This window comes from Stegodyphus dumicola, chromosome X1 (assembly GCF_044657685.1).
Source record: "Stegodyphus dumicola isolate Sdum_Otavi_A_Nest chromosome X1, ASM4465768v1".
In the NCBI taxonomy this organism is placed as follows: Eukaryota; Metazoa; Arthropoda; class Arachnida; order Araneae; family Eresidae; genus Stegodyphus; species Stegodyphus dumicola.
In genome coordinates, this window is record NC_140780.1 from 192125481 (window position 1) to 192140913 (window position 15433).

At 33.8% G+C, this 15433-nt stretch overlaps 1 protein-coding gene across 1 annotated transcript in view; it reads right to left on the bottom strand.

Annotated features, from left to right (window-relative positions):
- LOC118181937 (uncharacterized) overlaps window positions 1-4968 on the bottom strand; it is a 51058-nt gene extending 46090 nt beyond the window's left edge. Inside the window, exon 1 of the mRNA XM_035351173.2 lies at window positions 4830-4968. Coding sequence (XP_035207064.1) covers window positions 4830-4902 — 73 coding nt within the window. The 5' untranslated portion in view covers window positions 4903-4968. The remainder of the gene's footprint in view (window positions 1-4829) is intronic.
- Between the last annotated feature and the right edge of the window lie 10465 nt (window positions 4969-15433).

A 15433-nucleotide genomic window follows, 5' to 3' on the forward strand; every position in this document is an offset into this window, starting at 1 on the left:
GAAAAAAATTCAAGAACTTATATAATCATATATGTTGATGACATATTACTCGTGAGCGACAAGCGTGAATCAATTCAAGAAGTTGAACGAATTCTCAAAGAATATTTCGACATTCGAAATCTTGGAGAATTATATACATCTCTAGGAATCGGAACTGGAGGGGAAAATGGAAGCTTTAAATTTTATCAAGTTAGCAAGATTAGGAGTATAATCGAAAAATTCGGCGAGTCTGCAAGGAAACTAAGTTATACACCCATGGACTCAACCAAAACAAACAAGATGACTGTTTTCCCCAATAATCAAAAATACAGGGAAGAGGTGGGCTCGAATAGCACCTAGACAGGACTACAATATATGGCACAACATAGGGATACAATATAGGGCCGCAAGGCAGGGACACAGTTTAAGGCATTTCGCTGCCCCAATTGTGGCTCGAACAGCAACTAGGTTTTCAAGGATAACGAGTAGGCTGTCATAGGCATTCAAACTTATTCACTTAGGTTTAATCAACCATTTATGATGTTTTACGAATTTTAAGAACATTTTAACATTCGGGATGTAATCGATGCCAGTTCAACATTATTTTTAATCAGTTCAATAATCAATAATTTTTCATGTCAATAACTTCATTCAATTCAAATTCATCATAATTTTTATGTTCTCACTCTTTTTATTATAATTTTTCTTTATTCACAAATTTTCAGAAAATAATTCAGCATATAATATTTTACAACTAGCATAATCGTTTAAATACCCTAGAATCGCAAACTATAATCTGATTTCTGAATCTTAGTCTTTTATGTTCAGAATTAGAAGAAAATGAACAAAATTAACATTTACATACTAGAGCCCCTCAAATCCAACTTTCGGTGACTCGATATTCCGCATAACTCATGATTTTTTTTTCATTGCTAAAATTTGTTGGTTGAGTAGAGCATTGTCTTTGAAATAATGTAGTGGTTTAGTAATGGTTAGACTGTAATAATTTCTCACATTGCCTACACAGTGCCAGTACATTTATAAGGCATTTTCTCCCTCCTCCATGCATGCCTTCGTGGCGCAGTGATATCACACTCGACGCGTATTCCAGAGGTTCGAGTCCCGGCGAGGGCATTGCTTATTTTTCGTGTTCCCTTCTTCAAAATATCCTAATCACTCTGCAGTGGCACCCGAGCTAAAAGTTGGTGGATGATGATTCTTCACCTCCAGGATTTGGCGACTGGGTCCCGTTATCCCCAGTAGCCATTTAAAAAGGGGAATATATAAGGTATTTTCTCCCTCCTTTCGGCATGTCTTTGTGATGTAGCGGTAGCACACTCGCCGACCGTATTCGAGAGGTCCAGGTTTAAGTCCCGGCGAGGGCATTGCTCATTTTTCACATTTCCTTCTTCAAACAATCCTAATGACTCTACACATGTTAATTACAATATTATTGTAATTACAGTACATATTTATGCGTATGAACATCTGTGTGTTTTCCTATTCTCTTCAAACATTTGTTATGCTATTCTAATTCTGCAGTTTTTGTCTATTCATTTTGTGACAATATCTCTTGGATATGTATAATGAATTTGGCGACAGATTTTTGTTCTTTCCGCGTAAATTCCAATTTACCCCATTCCTCTTCTCAGAAAAAAGTGGCTGAAGAAAGTCAGGTAACCGCTCTCGATTACCATTCACATTTCTACTTTTCATTGCTAAGTATAACAGCTCATATTTCAGAGAACTTTACATATTTTCCCTAACTCTTTAATTACTTCTGTGTAAATCAGCTTCGGATCATAACTTTCAATGATAAATGATTTATTTCAATTTGGATTTCTTATATTTCTTTTACAAAACCGTTCTCTCGATTTTCTAGAGCTTTCGAATTGTAAAATGACCAACAGTTAAAGTCTTTTACACTTTTGCTCAAACTGAGTGCTCTATTTCAAAGATTTGTAACGTCAGCGAAAATTCGAAAAATGTATCATGTACGTTAGTCAAATATAAATGTCAAATGACAATTACATCATTTAACTGTAATCACGGGTTAATATTTGTCTGATTATCAAATAATGATCAGATAAAGGAGCCTTGTGATTACGGATTTCAAAATGCTGTTTGCAACCGAATTCAGTTAGGTGTTTTGAATCACTGAAATATGGGTTAGGCCCTTTAGAATTTATTCTCAAGACTTTAATAACATACGCTGTGTAACTTCATTTCACTTAACTGCAGCGAGACTTTTCTTCTCGCATTTAAATTCCTTGTGTTTCAATCAAAAATTAGTTTAGAAGAACAGAATGACATAACTGTTTTATGTTAGGAAAAACTGACCCATGGAAGGTAGGAGGAGAACAATGAGAAAATCGAGCAGGTGCGCAAGGTCTTTATTAGATGATTAACTTTACATTCACATATTTCAAATCTGAACGTTAAGAAATAAATATTTTCTTTTTTACACTACTGGCCATTAAAATGCCTACGCCATAAAATCCGTATGCAACAAACGTCAGATTTGCATGAAAGGTACTACATGCTGGGATATACAAACGGTTAATATCCCAAAGCATGCGATAAAAGTTGCAGCGCATGCGCCCTTTCTTTTAAACTACTTTAAAATCTTTCCTTTACTCGGGTGCTTTATATAAGTAAGTTTTAAAACCTCTAAACGCGGCAAAAATTTCCTTTGAATCTCATAAAATTTTATTGTCATGTATTACAGAAAAATCAAAGCCAGTTGACTATTTTCTACTATTTTTAATTATTCAACAAAGCAGTTTTTTACTATACATTGCCGGCCATTAAATGTTTTACTCCATAAAGGCTGCATGCAAAAAACGTCAAATTTGCGGGAAAGATACTACATACTATCATATTCAAATGATTAACATCCAACCGAATACTCACAAAGCAGGTATGAAATATACAATAATGCATTGAGCATCAACTGGAAGATTGCATAGTACGTTTCTCATTTGGAAATCAAATTTCGTTGTTTATTTCTGTAAACGTTATGTTATGCCTTGTGCAAGAATGAACATTTCGAACCACCACGTGTCAGAATTCTACCGCAGCAGACCTATTGGGACTGCGGCTTATCATTTCTGCGACATTACTGCTTTTTGCTTGTTGAGAGCAGATGACTGTTAGTCGAATGGGGAATCAATAGGTCCAGGGGTGGCATGCTGAATGCCATACAGGATCTCAGCGGCCCTAAACCACTAACGCCAGAAAGGGCAGGAATGTTGTATTTGAGGAAATCGCATAGCTACGTTGCGTATCCTAAGTCAGGACTTGGCACGTATGCAGGACAACAAGTGTTCGCATGTAAAGTGAAACGACGTCTGCAGCTCCATGGGCTGTCAGCACAGCGAAATTGTTGCATCTTTCCTTGAGGAGAGACAAGGCGTTCCTAGAAGTGCACCAAAGGACGGTACTGGACACTTGACCGACACCACGTCATCTTTTCACAAACTGCGTTTCTGCATACAGCTTGTGTGGATGGATCGAGAAGAACGAACGTTGCCATCTTGCATTCTTCATTGTCATACGGACCCAAATCCTGTGGTGCCACTGGGTCCACATCCAGCTCACTTCTTGCCCGCATACCTGCTAACGTGGACAGCCGCAATTACATTTCTAATCATAAAAGATTTGTGGCTTTGTTCTGAAATCACTGAATAAAATAAAGCGCAACCGCATGTTGTCCGTGCTATCCTGACCTTTCTAGACACAGAGGGTGTTCGACTGTTGCTCTGTCCCCTTGAACTGTAGCTTTACTTTCACCTCACAAGATATACTAATGCCTTAAAAAATGTACATAATAGTAAATCATCTCATATCATTTGTTCTTAACAATATGGACCACACACTGTTATTCAAAATAATAAAATCACTTTCTTTGTATATACCTGGACTACATCATCCATGTATCCATGTCCTAAATAATGTAACTTTGTATAAAATATTAATTTGCATAAATATGTATGGTATGCTGGATTACAGCCATTGTTGCTACCAAAGGTGGCAGTTGTGTGCAATGAATTCTACACGCTGTGTAGCCCAAATCACCTTCTAAATGAAATCATGCCTTCCTCCCTTTAATATTGTATATGTTTAATAAATATTCTATTGCTATTTGCTTTCCTCACTAGTGCAGCTATTTTAAAGGCCAGCAGTGTAGGATTGAAGCATGGAAATCTTTTATTAGTTTTTTTAATGAATTTTATTTGAAATGCATGGTATATTGAGAGACATAACGACTGTCTGTGCTGAAAATATAACGAGGAAAGTTTCGATTTTACACGAAGGCAACATTTTAATTCTCATTTCAATAAAGGCATTTTCTGAAAGATTAATCAGAAGCCATAGCTATTGGTAGCTTGAAAACAGTAATATCTTTCAGGAGTGAAATAAAAATAATAATATTTTAACGGAAATTTAAGTGACAGGGGAATATGCCTAGTTCTAAGAATCAACCACTTGTTTTTTTTAATAATTTCGTGTAAAGTATATGCTCAATCTGTATGTATTTTATATGATTAGACAGTCTTCATTTTAAGTCACAGAAACTAAAGCACCCCAACTGGAATTGCAGATGCAGCAGACATTATGCATAAATATTGAAATTTATTCGTCTAAATGCGATGCAATTAATTTTACATTTTCAGCTGTGTGCTGGTATTGGTCTTGAATAACTCATTTTATTTCCTTTCACGAATTTGCAAATGTTTAGAAATTTTAAGTTTATAATGTAATGTTTACAAAAAAGAAATATTTCAACGAAATCTTAAATATCTATCTTATTCTAAATTTTAATATTACAAAGAACATCAATTACTTACTCTCTTCATAGGAGGCTTCGGAGCCCAGTATTCCTAGTACAAGCCCGAGCAAAGTATATTTGAAAACAAGCATTTTCACTTTGCGATTAAGAAAAGTGTATAAAGTTTCTGTGGCGCTTTCTAATAATACATGAATTCAGACAACTTATCTTCTGTTATCGAATTTATCAAGAACAAATGAAATAGAAATAGAGATAAATCTGTTTGTTTCATCATGTTGAATACTTCGAATAATATCTGAGTTTGATGAAAATATTTAAAAAAAAGAGTGTAAAGTAATTTTAAAGCTATGAAACTGTCTATATTCATTAAAGTTTGATAAGAAACGAGCATTATGTAATCAGTTTGGGAAATGAGTTCTGAAGTGTGCTTTATATTATCAAGATTTTCTTAGACACCAATCATGCTTAATGTTGTTGTTGTCTTGTCCATATTACATTGAACACTGAGGCTGGACTTCTGTTTTCCACACCAAATTTGAGGGAGAGCCCCTAGGGGGATCTGGGGGTCTCCCACTCCTCTCATCTTCCACCAATCCACACGAGAAGACTTTCGGCTTGCCACATATTTAGAGTGGACACGGCCACATATACTTGGAAAACATCCATGTCTTCTCCGGGATTCGAACCCTTCGGAAACGTAGTAGGCTCCCCTAACAACTATACCGCCTGGTCGACACCAAGCTTAATATCTCAAGCATGACTTAAGCAAGTCTTTTCTAACAGCATAATCAGCCCTTCATACTCTTAACATGATAAAAAAAGGGTACACAGTATACAGACAATGTTTAACTGAGTGCACATGAGAGACAATTACTTTGGAATGATCTCTTAGGCAAATTTATTCATATATATATATATATATATATATATATATATATAAGTAGAAAGTAGTACACGAACAAGAGAGACCTATGTGGTAAAAATTTTGCGCATTGAGCTGCAAAATTTTAAAACATTTGCAAAGAAGAGGAAAGTTCTAAAAAGCTATTGCTTAAAAGTACATTTGATACTGTAGTTCCAGAGTAAAAAAGTTACACCATGTATAAACTATAATACAATACTAAAGAAGTAAAAGTTATTGCGTAAAAACTTAATGTAAAAATTGCGAAACGAGATAAACTTCAAAAACCAAAAATGAATTAGAAAAAACTAACAAATTTTAAATGCTGCGCACAAATAATCAAAAATATTTTAAAGGCAAAGAAAATAAATACAAAGAATTGCAATAAATGCTAAATTAGCTCAACTCGAGGTTTAAGACGGATTTATCAAGGGAAAAGCGTGACAAAACTCGAATCCAGCTAATACCATTAGTGCGTTTCGTCAAACGAAAACAATTGATACTGAAAGCGGAATTTCATTAATAGAATTATCAAACTAAATTATCTTAGTAAGTCTCAATGGTTTCGCTTCTTTTCCCGACGCGCCTGCAATTTAAAATTGTACAAGTAAAACTTAGTATTTTTGCAAGAAAAAAAAAACTTTACAAGGAAGCCTAGTTAGGCGACTGTACAAATTGAAATAAATAGCTTAAAAGCTATTACTCAAAAAATTACACAATTTTAAGGGAAAACCCAATGAGTTCGAAGAATAAAAGCTTTGTTAAAGAGAAGAATAAAATAAACATAAAAATAACGTCTCAAAATGGGTCTTACTAAGACCAAAGGCAAAGAAAAATAGAAGAATAAGACAAAAATACCTGCGTCCATAGCATTGGCCTGATCAAAGTAAAGTGAGCAAAAAGCAAATATTGATTAATTGCAAAGAAATAAAAATAAAAATAATTATTATTGCTGCGAACTAATTTACAATATCATTTAAATTCTAAGAGTATATTAAATTAATTGCATATATCTAAAACCATGAAAAAATGTATTATTTCAAAAAATTAAATTTATTATTCCTAAAAATTGCATAAGTGAATAATTGTTGAGCGGGCAGGAGACAGACTTATCAAGGGGAAATTGCCCCCATAGCTAACTCTTCAATTACTGGATTCGTGTTTTGTCATCCATATTGGCAAGGGTAAAAGTAAAAGTAAAATTCAAAACCAAAAGTAAAATCAAATGTTGTGAATTACAAAAAAGGAAATTTAAACAGTGGAATTTTGAAAAAATAGCAAGTAAAATTACTAGAGTTAAAATGAATTAAATAAATTAAAAGTCAATTAAGAGTAGAAAAACCAAATTTTTTAGAAAACCAAAGTAGATTAGAAACTCTTGCCTACAGGAAACTTCCCAAACACGAATTATGTATGTAAACCTAAAATAAACTATATACAACAATTAAAATATAAAAATAAAAATAATAATAATAAAAAGGCAAGTAAATAGCAAGTTTTAATTTAACTTACCTAGTTACTTATTTGAATTTCTGAGCTGTACCAGAATTTGCTAAACAAGTTACACACACACACACATATATATATAATTTAAAGTAAAGTAAAAAGAGAAAACGATAAAAGACCTATGTGGTCAAAAAATTTACGCATTGTGCTGCAAAATTTAGAAAAAAGTTAAAAGAAAAATCCTAGTTCGTACCCTAAAACGCTGCTGAAATACTGTGGTTCCGTGAAAACATTATCATAAGGAAAATTAGTTGCAATTAAATGTGCTACAAGAGGGAAAAAAAATACAACATTTGAATATTTACAAGTAAAAATCAATACTAACAGTAAGTAATATGCTAAACTAATTAAGGTAAACTTAAAACATTAGTAAAAGTACTAACAAATTATTTGAGCAAAAATATAAAAAAAATATAAAAATTAAGAAGTGGTAAATGGCAGATTAGCCCAATTCGAATCTCATTATGGCACATCAGGGGACATTATTTTTTAATGAATTTCGAATCGAGCTAACTCCATATCGCGTTTCGCCGAAACAGACAATTGAAACTGTACGTGAAACATTTTTTAATGAATTAAAAGAACTTTGTCAATATCTTTAATCGCAATTCTCTGTTTCAATTTCTCGACGCGTCCGTTTGAAGAAACACATTAAGGTGTAATAAAGACAATAGACAATGGAATGGTAATGCCGATGTACAAAATAAAATAAATAGTGATTTGCTATTAGTCAAAATATACAAGATTTTATGGGAGGACCTACTAGCTTAAAGAGTTAATACTTTGTAAAAGTACCAAAACTTAAATTTAAAATTTAAATAATAATAAAACAGAGGAATTGAAGCAAGGGTTTTGCTAAGACCAAAAATTTTTTCAAGAGGAAAAATATTGTTTAAAACCAGACCTGGAGAGGCGCCGTCTTCATCGTAGTAAGTACAAACTCCAAAAGGGGGGTGTCAGCCCCGAGCAACCACACTGCTAACCAACAAGGCAGGATGATGTAAAAAGGGGAAAAAACGTCACTAGGAAAGAACCAATATATATATGAATACTCATGAACTTAATCTGTTCTTTCGGGAATGGTACCCGAAATAAAATTTCCGGTAAGCGATAGTAGCTTCAAACAGAAAGTCTCTAGCTGTCTGAAAGTATCCCGGGTTTCCTTGCTTTGGTAATTTACATCCCTACTGCCAAGAGAACTGGCTTTTCTTAGAACTAAAATGCATCACTTCGGTTTGTTCAAAACAGTATCCTTTAAAATATCAGGTTCGAAATTAACTGAAGAGAAATTCATTCTTAATTGTAGGTCAATAAAAGGGAAAAGAGGGTTATCTTTCAACTGAGAATAATGATAATTCGAATATGAAAAACTGATATAGTCAATCCTTATAGTAAGAAAATCAGTAGAAATTTTAACATAATTTCATTATCAAATACCAAATGAAGGTAGAACATTAATTTATTGCGTGAAATGCAAATACGAATTTTACAATTCAGGTAATTTTAATCTTTTCATACAGCTGTTTTCAAGTGATACACTTTTATGAAAAGCTGAAAGTCATCTGAATACAGCAGTTTTAAGCAAGAAATTTCGTACCATTTAATTATGATTTAAATTATAGAAATTCGAAGCAGTTAAATAAAGAGTACCTCGTTACCATCATAGCATATCTTAAGATTGCAAAGGTATTACATATTAATTAAAAGTAGATTTAAAGAAAAGCTTCTTCCCTTATTCCTTCGTACACTCGTACTGGTATTTGATTTCAACCTGATACCATTTTCTCAGTGCCTCTATTTAATGTTTCACAACTCTTTTGCGTTAATTATCAGAATATTTAAAGTAAATGCACTAAGTTTCATACACTAAAAATACATGAAACCAAAATATCTTATATCTTCCAAGAAAAGTTATGTATATCTGAAAGGAAGAAATATTTTTTATTATAAAATCCATCAAATAAATAACAGATCTATTTCTTTTTCCATTTCCGATTATAAATTTCTATTCTTTACCTTTGAGTTAAATGGGCACATAAACAGAATACTCACGTGAAGAATAATGATAAAAGTAACTAGTTAGATTAATGAACTTAGAAGCATTCATTACGGTAAATCTGAAAATGTTCATGCTTGCTATATTTAATGTTACAGCAGAAGAGAGAAAAAAATAAGATAAAACAAAATGATTAAATGAATATCTATGCAAATTAGGAAATTAATACACAGCTATAGATTTATTCTGCAAATTGAAAAAAAAATGAAAAAGTTTATATTTTGATAATTAAGATAAATTAACAACAGTTTAACCAATTTAAAAATTCCCTGTTTAATTGATATATGATTTTTAACAAAATATTAATTATATAAATTTTAACACAAATAAGAAGTCGTAACGACTGAATATAAGATGATAAATTTGTTTAACTGGGTTAACGAAAGGTGATTAGGTAAAGTGAGGAAACATGGGGATAAATGTAAACTTAAAGCTGACAAAATTTGCAAAGTGACTAATAAAAGTATTTTATTAAGAAAAAGCTTTTATTAGTGTGGTGTATAAGAAGTATTTTGTAGCGTTTCGAATTCCTTTATTTCAAGTATTACCAATATGCAAAGTTCAGCAAAATTATCTATGACGTAGGATGGTATTTTCCGCATTGAAATTTTACTTGTTGCATGACTAGAATAGTTTTGGACCATCACACGTTGATTGTAATATTAGTATTAATTATTGGCGTCAGTATTAATTACTAAGGCACTGTAGTATACAGAAAAAAGGTTTTGTTCGTATGAGAAAATATATAAAATTTCTTCTTTCGAATAATTATTTCGCACTCTGATTCGAAATCGAATGTTTTTACTGCTACTTGGTCTCATTAAAGTATTAGAACCTTATGAAATCAAATAATAACTTTCAATAGTCACTAAATCAGTACCTCGACATTGAACAAGAGATTAATCCCTAAATCAAGTAGCGTATATGATAATATTGTATAATTTTCTGACGCGGAAGTGAAAATGAAATTAGCATATGCAACTAGACTGGTGTTACAGGAGTTATTAATATCTTATGGTTGTTAAGTTCTTTGATTTGAATTTCGAAGATAAATATAAAACTAAATCAAAACTATGAAAGAAATGTAAGGAAGATTAAGGAAAAGTACAACTACATTCATAAGAAGTAATGAAGAGTGAGATGCCTTGTAAAGTAAATGAAGTACTACGTCTAGTTCAAATGTGGGGTGCCTTTGTGGACAGAAGAATTAGGTAGATAAGAATTACTTCTCTATTCGAATTAATATCTAGATATTATTTTAATTTAAAAATGGAGACCAGCAGGATCTTGAATAAATATTTTTTAAATTTAATATTATACAAAATTCTCTGAATTAAATAACTTCTATTTAGTTTTAGAAAACGAAATATCGCATGTTGTTTTTTAATGTATGCTTAATATTTTATTCTGCAGCTGAATAGAAAGTTTTGAATTTGAACCGACTATGTAAACAAGAAATGAAACTATGTGTATCCAATGGCACCCCCTACCAGCATGTCAGGTGCTGAGCCCGTATGACGGTGATGAGTGCATACTGGCAAAGTTCGTTCTTCTCAGTGCCTCAACACATGGATACGTCAATTATGATGTGCGCAGAATCGGTAGTCGTTTGAAAATACGATGTGGTGCTACTCCTGTGTCCAGTGTCGTCGTTCATCATCCCGCTGTAAGCGCCCCTGTCTTTGCTGCAGTGTCAGGCGAAGCCTCATCAAAGGCCGCCGTGCTGACAGTCCGTGGTGCTGCAGACGTCGTCACAATATCAGTGCGGACACTTGTCATCCTGCATCCAAGTTCCTGACTAAGGTTATTTTGAAATTCTGTACAGCCCTCCTGAAGCCATCGATTACATTCTTGCCTGATCCATATCAACACGAGCAGCAAAGTCATGGAACTATAAAACGGCACTTCAGACAAGCAAGATTATGACGCGGTTGAATTACGACACGTACTGGCATGAGGTGTTGCTTCTTATACGAGGTACAAAACGAACTTTACACACAAAAATAACGTACAAACGTGATTTCCGAATGAGAAACCTGCTGTACAATCTTCCCATTAATATACTGTAGAGTCTGGTTCTTTTCGGAGCCATCAAAATGTAGACCCTACAGAAGACGAGAGAGCAAGTTCTCTTTATGTCTTGAAAAAACAGATAACCGCCAACGAAGGTTATAACAACCTTTTTATTTTAACTAAATTGAACAGAACATGCACACACTTACAAACTAACCGCTACTTATGGCGAAGTAACTTAAACACAAAATAGTATGTACAATAAAACTGAATCAAATTTTAACTAGACGGCTGGTTCCTATTTCAATCTAAATCAGATTTATCGACGGCACGCAGCAAAGACGAGTCTGAAATATTAAATAAGTTAAAAGTAAGTGGCTAGCACAAATATACAACTACAGAGCTACTTACAATCACGCAGCATAAACTTGTTCTCAGCATAAATCGCTCTACTCGTAATTAAATCTTCCATATCCAACTCTTCAACTCTACTACTTAAATACTATTTCCGAACTCGTTGATAGTTTGCATATGTGTCATTTAAATTTGCATTCTGGCAGGAAATTGAAATCGGAAGGGAAAGGAAAGATTCTTAAAATAAAAATAATTGATTAGTACAAAATAAGGTCTTTACAATACAATGTAGACTGTGTTACTCATGCCCCGTTTCTGCACATGCGGTGGTGTGCTAATCATTTGTATTTCCCAGCATGTATGGTACATTTCATGCATATTTGAAGTTTATGCATGTAGTCTTCATTATGTAGCAATTTTGATGGCCAGCAGTGTACTGTAAAAATCTGAAGTTATATCGATAATGAGAATAAACACCACAATAGCAGTCAAAATTGAATAGGTGAATTTATAGACTACGTTATGTTAATTAACCAGTTATTATTATTTCGGTCTTTATTATAACTTCTCCTTTCCATACTCCTCACCATATTGCAAATTAGTTCTGTGTATATAAGTAAGTTGAGGTTTTTGGACATTGAGAAAGAGAGATCGTTTCTGGCGTTTGCGCACTACGTGTTCGGTTTCTGCCAGCTCTAGCAGTTATAATTATTCGGCATTGCGTTTCTCTCGCCGCCGATTAATCTGATGCGCTCGGTAAATTTATTAAGGCAGCTTATAACTTAGCACTTGATTGTGTACTCTTAGATTACTGTTCAACGTTTAGATTTATTGAGTGTTTTTATTTTAATTTGCATTTCCACAAGCTGTGGTTATTGTAGCACAAAGTCGTGCTTTTATGTTCAGTGTTCTGTTTAAACAAAAAGACTGTTTTGATAAGCTTCCTAAGACTTTGTCGTTCTGTCTCAGACATAGCGATAACTCGCCTCACTCTATTAGGATTATAGGACTAAGCAGTACTGCCATGTCAAGTATAACCCTACAAATCCTATCATCATCGTAAATTCTAAGACTGCTATGAAAACATCATAATGAGGAATCATAGATGGAAGTGACTGCATATTATTGAATTATTTGATTAACACAAAGTATACAAATCCCACCTATCTAAGCTCATTCGAAGATTGATAGGAGTGCTCCAGGGAGCACGAAGAATCCACCGGTGACATACTTAAACTTTCAAGAATAGCTTTTAAATATTTCGAGAAAAGTATTGATCAGTTATGAATATATTAATAAAAATCTTAAAATCAAAAATCTATAAATGGGATGGATTAACAATAAAAAAGAATGTAATTGGCACTCACTTTTAAGCTGTATGGGGAAACGTGTATGAAAAGGCTAGAAGAGAATTGTTATCTGCATAGAAAAATGAAGCAGTTCGGATAGCCATTGTGCGGATTTCGTAAAAGTAGATCTTGGAATGATCTCTGTGAGTTTTTCTTCTCTTAAGATTGTTTTATTGCTTCAAGTTCAACGCTTAATTTTTAATTTCCTCATCAGATAGTTGTCCAGTGCGTATCTAAACGTTCTTATCTATATTCAGAGTGTTTTGAAAAATGTAGGTCTTCAGAAATTGGGGTGTTTCTGAGAAGAAATTCTTGCATAAAGATTTCTTCTGCATAGGGATCAAAGTCACTTTGGCATACTTTCTGTACTGCATGATTTTTATCTTTAACGAGCTATGTGTGTTAAAATGAGTTGGCAATCTTTGCGTAGGAGGCTTTGTTTCATGCAGTAGCTAATAGCAGTATAATTATCCAAAGGTTGGAGATTATTTCGTTTGTTTTTCCTTGAAAACTGATGGCTCAACTCTCTCAATCACTTTCTATAAATCTCACTGGTCATCCAAGTTTTGATTTCAGTAAAATACACCAAATATGATAACTTCACATGATTAAAATTTACAGACTCTTAGGCTTATGGGAGCGAGAAGTGTCAAAAATACTCAAAATAATCTAAGCTCTATCAAATTCGAAACACGAATTTTCCAATATTAGCTGAACGTGCTAACCACTCACACCATTGAAATACGAATGGTAGAATGCGGTAATTTAAAATCATCTTGATATTTTGTTTTTACCTATTAATAAAAAAGAGAATTTCTATTACGTTGGCTTCAAATAAAATTGTAATTCTTTGCTTAGTTGTTTTTTCACAGTTGCATATATCATCTTTAAAAGGCCCACCAGCGGCCGAACGGTAAAGTCGCTGAACACTGATAGTTCGGTCCGAGGTTCGAATCTCGCGAACGGGCTGGTTGCAAGGGCGTTTTCGTAGTTTTCCCCATGTGTAACGTGTACACGAGCCAGTTTCCGTTAGAAAGTCCTCCACGAAGGCATCCTTCCCCTTAGACAGATAGCCCTCGAGGCTTTGCCAAGAAACGTTATGGCTAGAGTAATTTCGCCATACCCACCCATTTTAGCTAGCGAAAAGCAAACTTTTCTCTTCTGCATTAAAAATATGTCCATTGAATGCTCCGTCGCAATTTTAGCCTTTCTTTTAACTGTATTATGACGGCATATATTTTGTACTTCTGCACTTTCCTCGCAATCTTTTCGGTAATTCAGACCCTACTTCAACCTAATTTTTTTTTTCAGTTAGCCATTTTCTATCTTGAAATCTCTCAAGTCCATCTTTGATGCAAAATTCGACTTGGGTGTGGGGGTGTTTTTCTTTTAATATTTTGTAGTCAAGTATCTAACGTTTCCTCCAACTCTGAAATTTTCGTTTATCAGTGCTGATAATCTTTACTCGGCGAACTTTTTGGAATCTTGCATTCTTTTACTAAATATTTCATTCATATTTGAGACATGAGCATCCACTTCCTTTAAAATATTTTCCTTAACATCCGATAGCAAACACATTTTTTATAGTTCCTAGTAGGCATAGTTAGGATATCGAAATTAACCAAGCGAAAAAACGAATAACTCACACACAGAAAACCTTCGGTACTAATGGGAAATATTGAAGCTTGAATTATTTATTCCATTACATAGTTATCAATAAATTCTACGCCTATAGGGTGAACTGTTGATGTAGTCTTCCTTGAAGAAAAGACATGTTTTTATTTACAGGGCTTCTCTCGTACTCCTTTCCTGTTCTACAATTCACTTGATACAAATAAAATGTGTTGTAAGCTTCGATTACGGAAGCAAATTTCTGCCCTCTTTATTTACCGGTTTAAGGGATACGAAGGTTGAGAAATTTAATTATTTAATCCATTCAGCAAAATTTATTTTTCTGTGTTCGAATTGTTGGAGTCCAAACAGAGAGAGTAAAACTAAACGAAGATTTGAGTCATAAAAAGAAATAAAATGTGCAAATTTAGATCACAAATCTAATTAATTCTATCTAAAACCAACACGGCAATTCATAAACTGGAGGCTTCTTGAAACGCGATTCTGCTGTATATAACAAATAAAAGTAAATGAGCGTGTAACCGACAAGGTTTATGTTTGGTTTATGTGAGTACGACAAAGCCTCGAAGGCTATCTGCCTAAGGAGAGGCATGCTTTCGGGGAGGACTTTCTAAGGGAAAGGGCTCGTATACACTTTACACATGGGGAAAAACACGGAAACGCCCTTGCAGCCAGCCCCACTCGCGGGATTCGAACCTCGGACCGAACTAAAAGCGTTCAGCGACTTTACCGCTCGGCAGCTGGTGGGCCGTAACCTAGAAGAGGACAATGGACGTTAGGAGAGAAAAGCCTTCTGACTGATGGTGAATCATTATGTGGTTGACAACGTTATATATAGAACGAATTCCAAA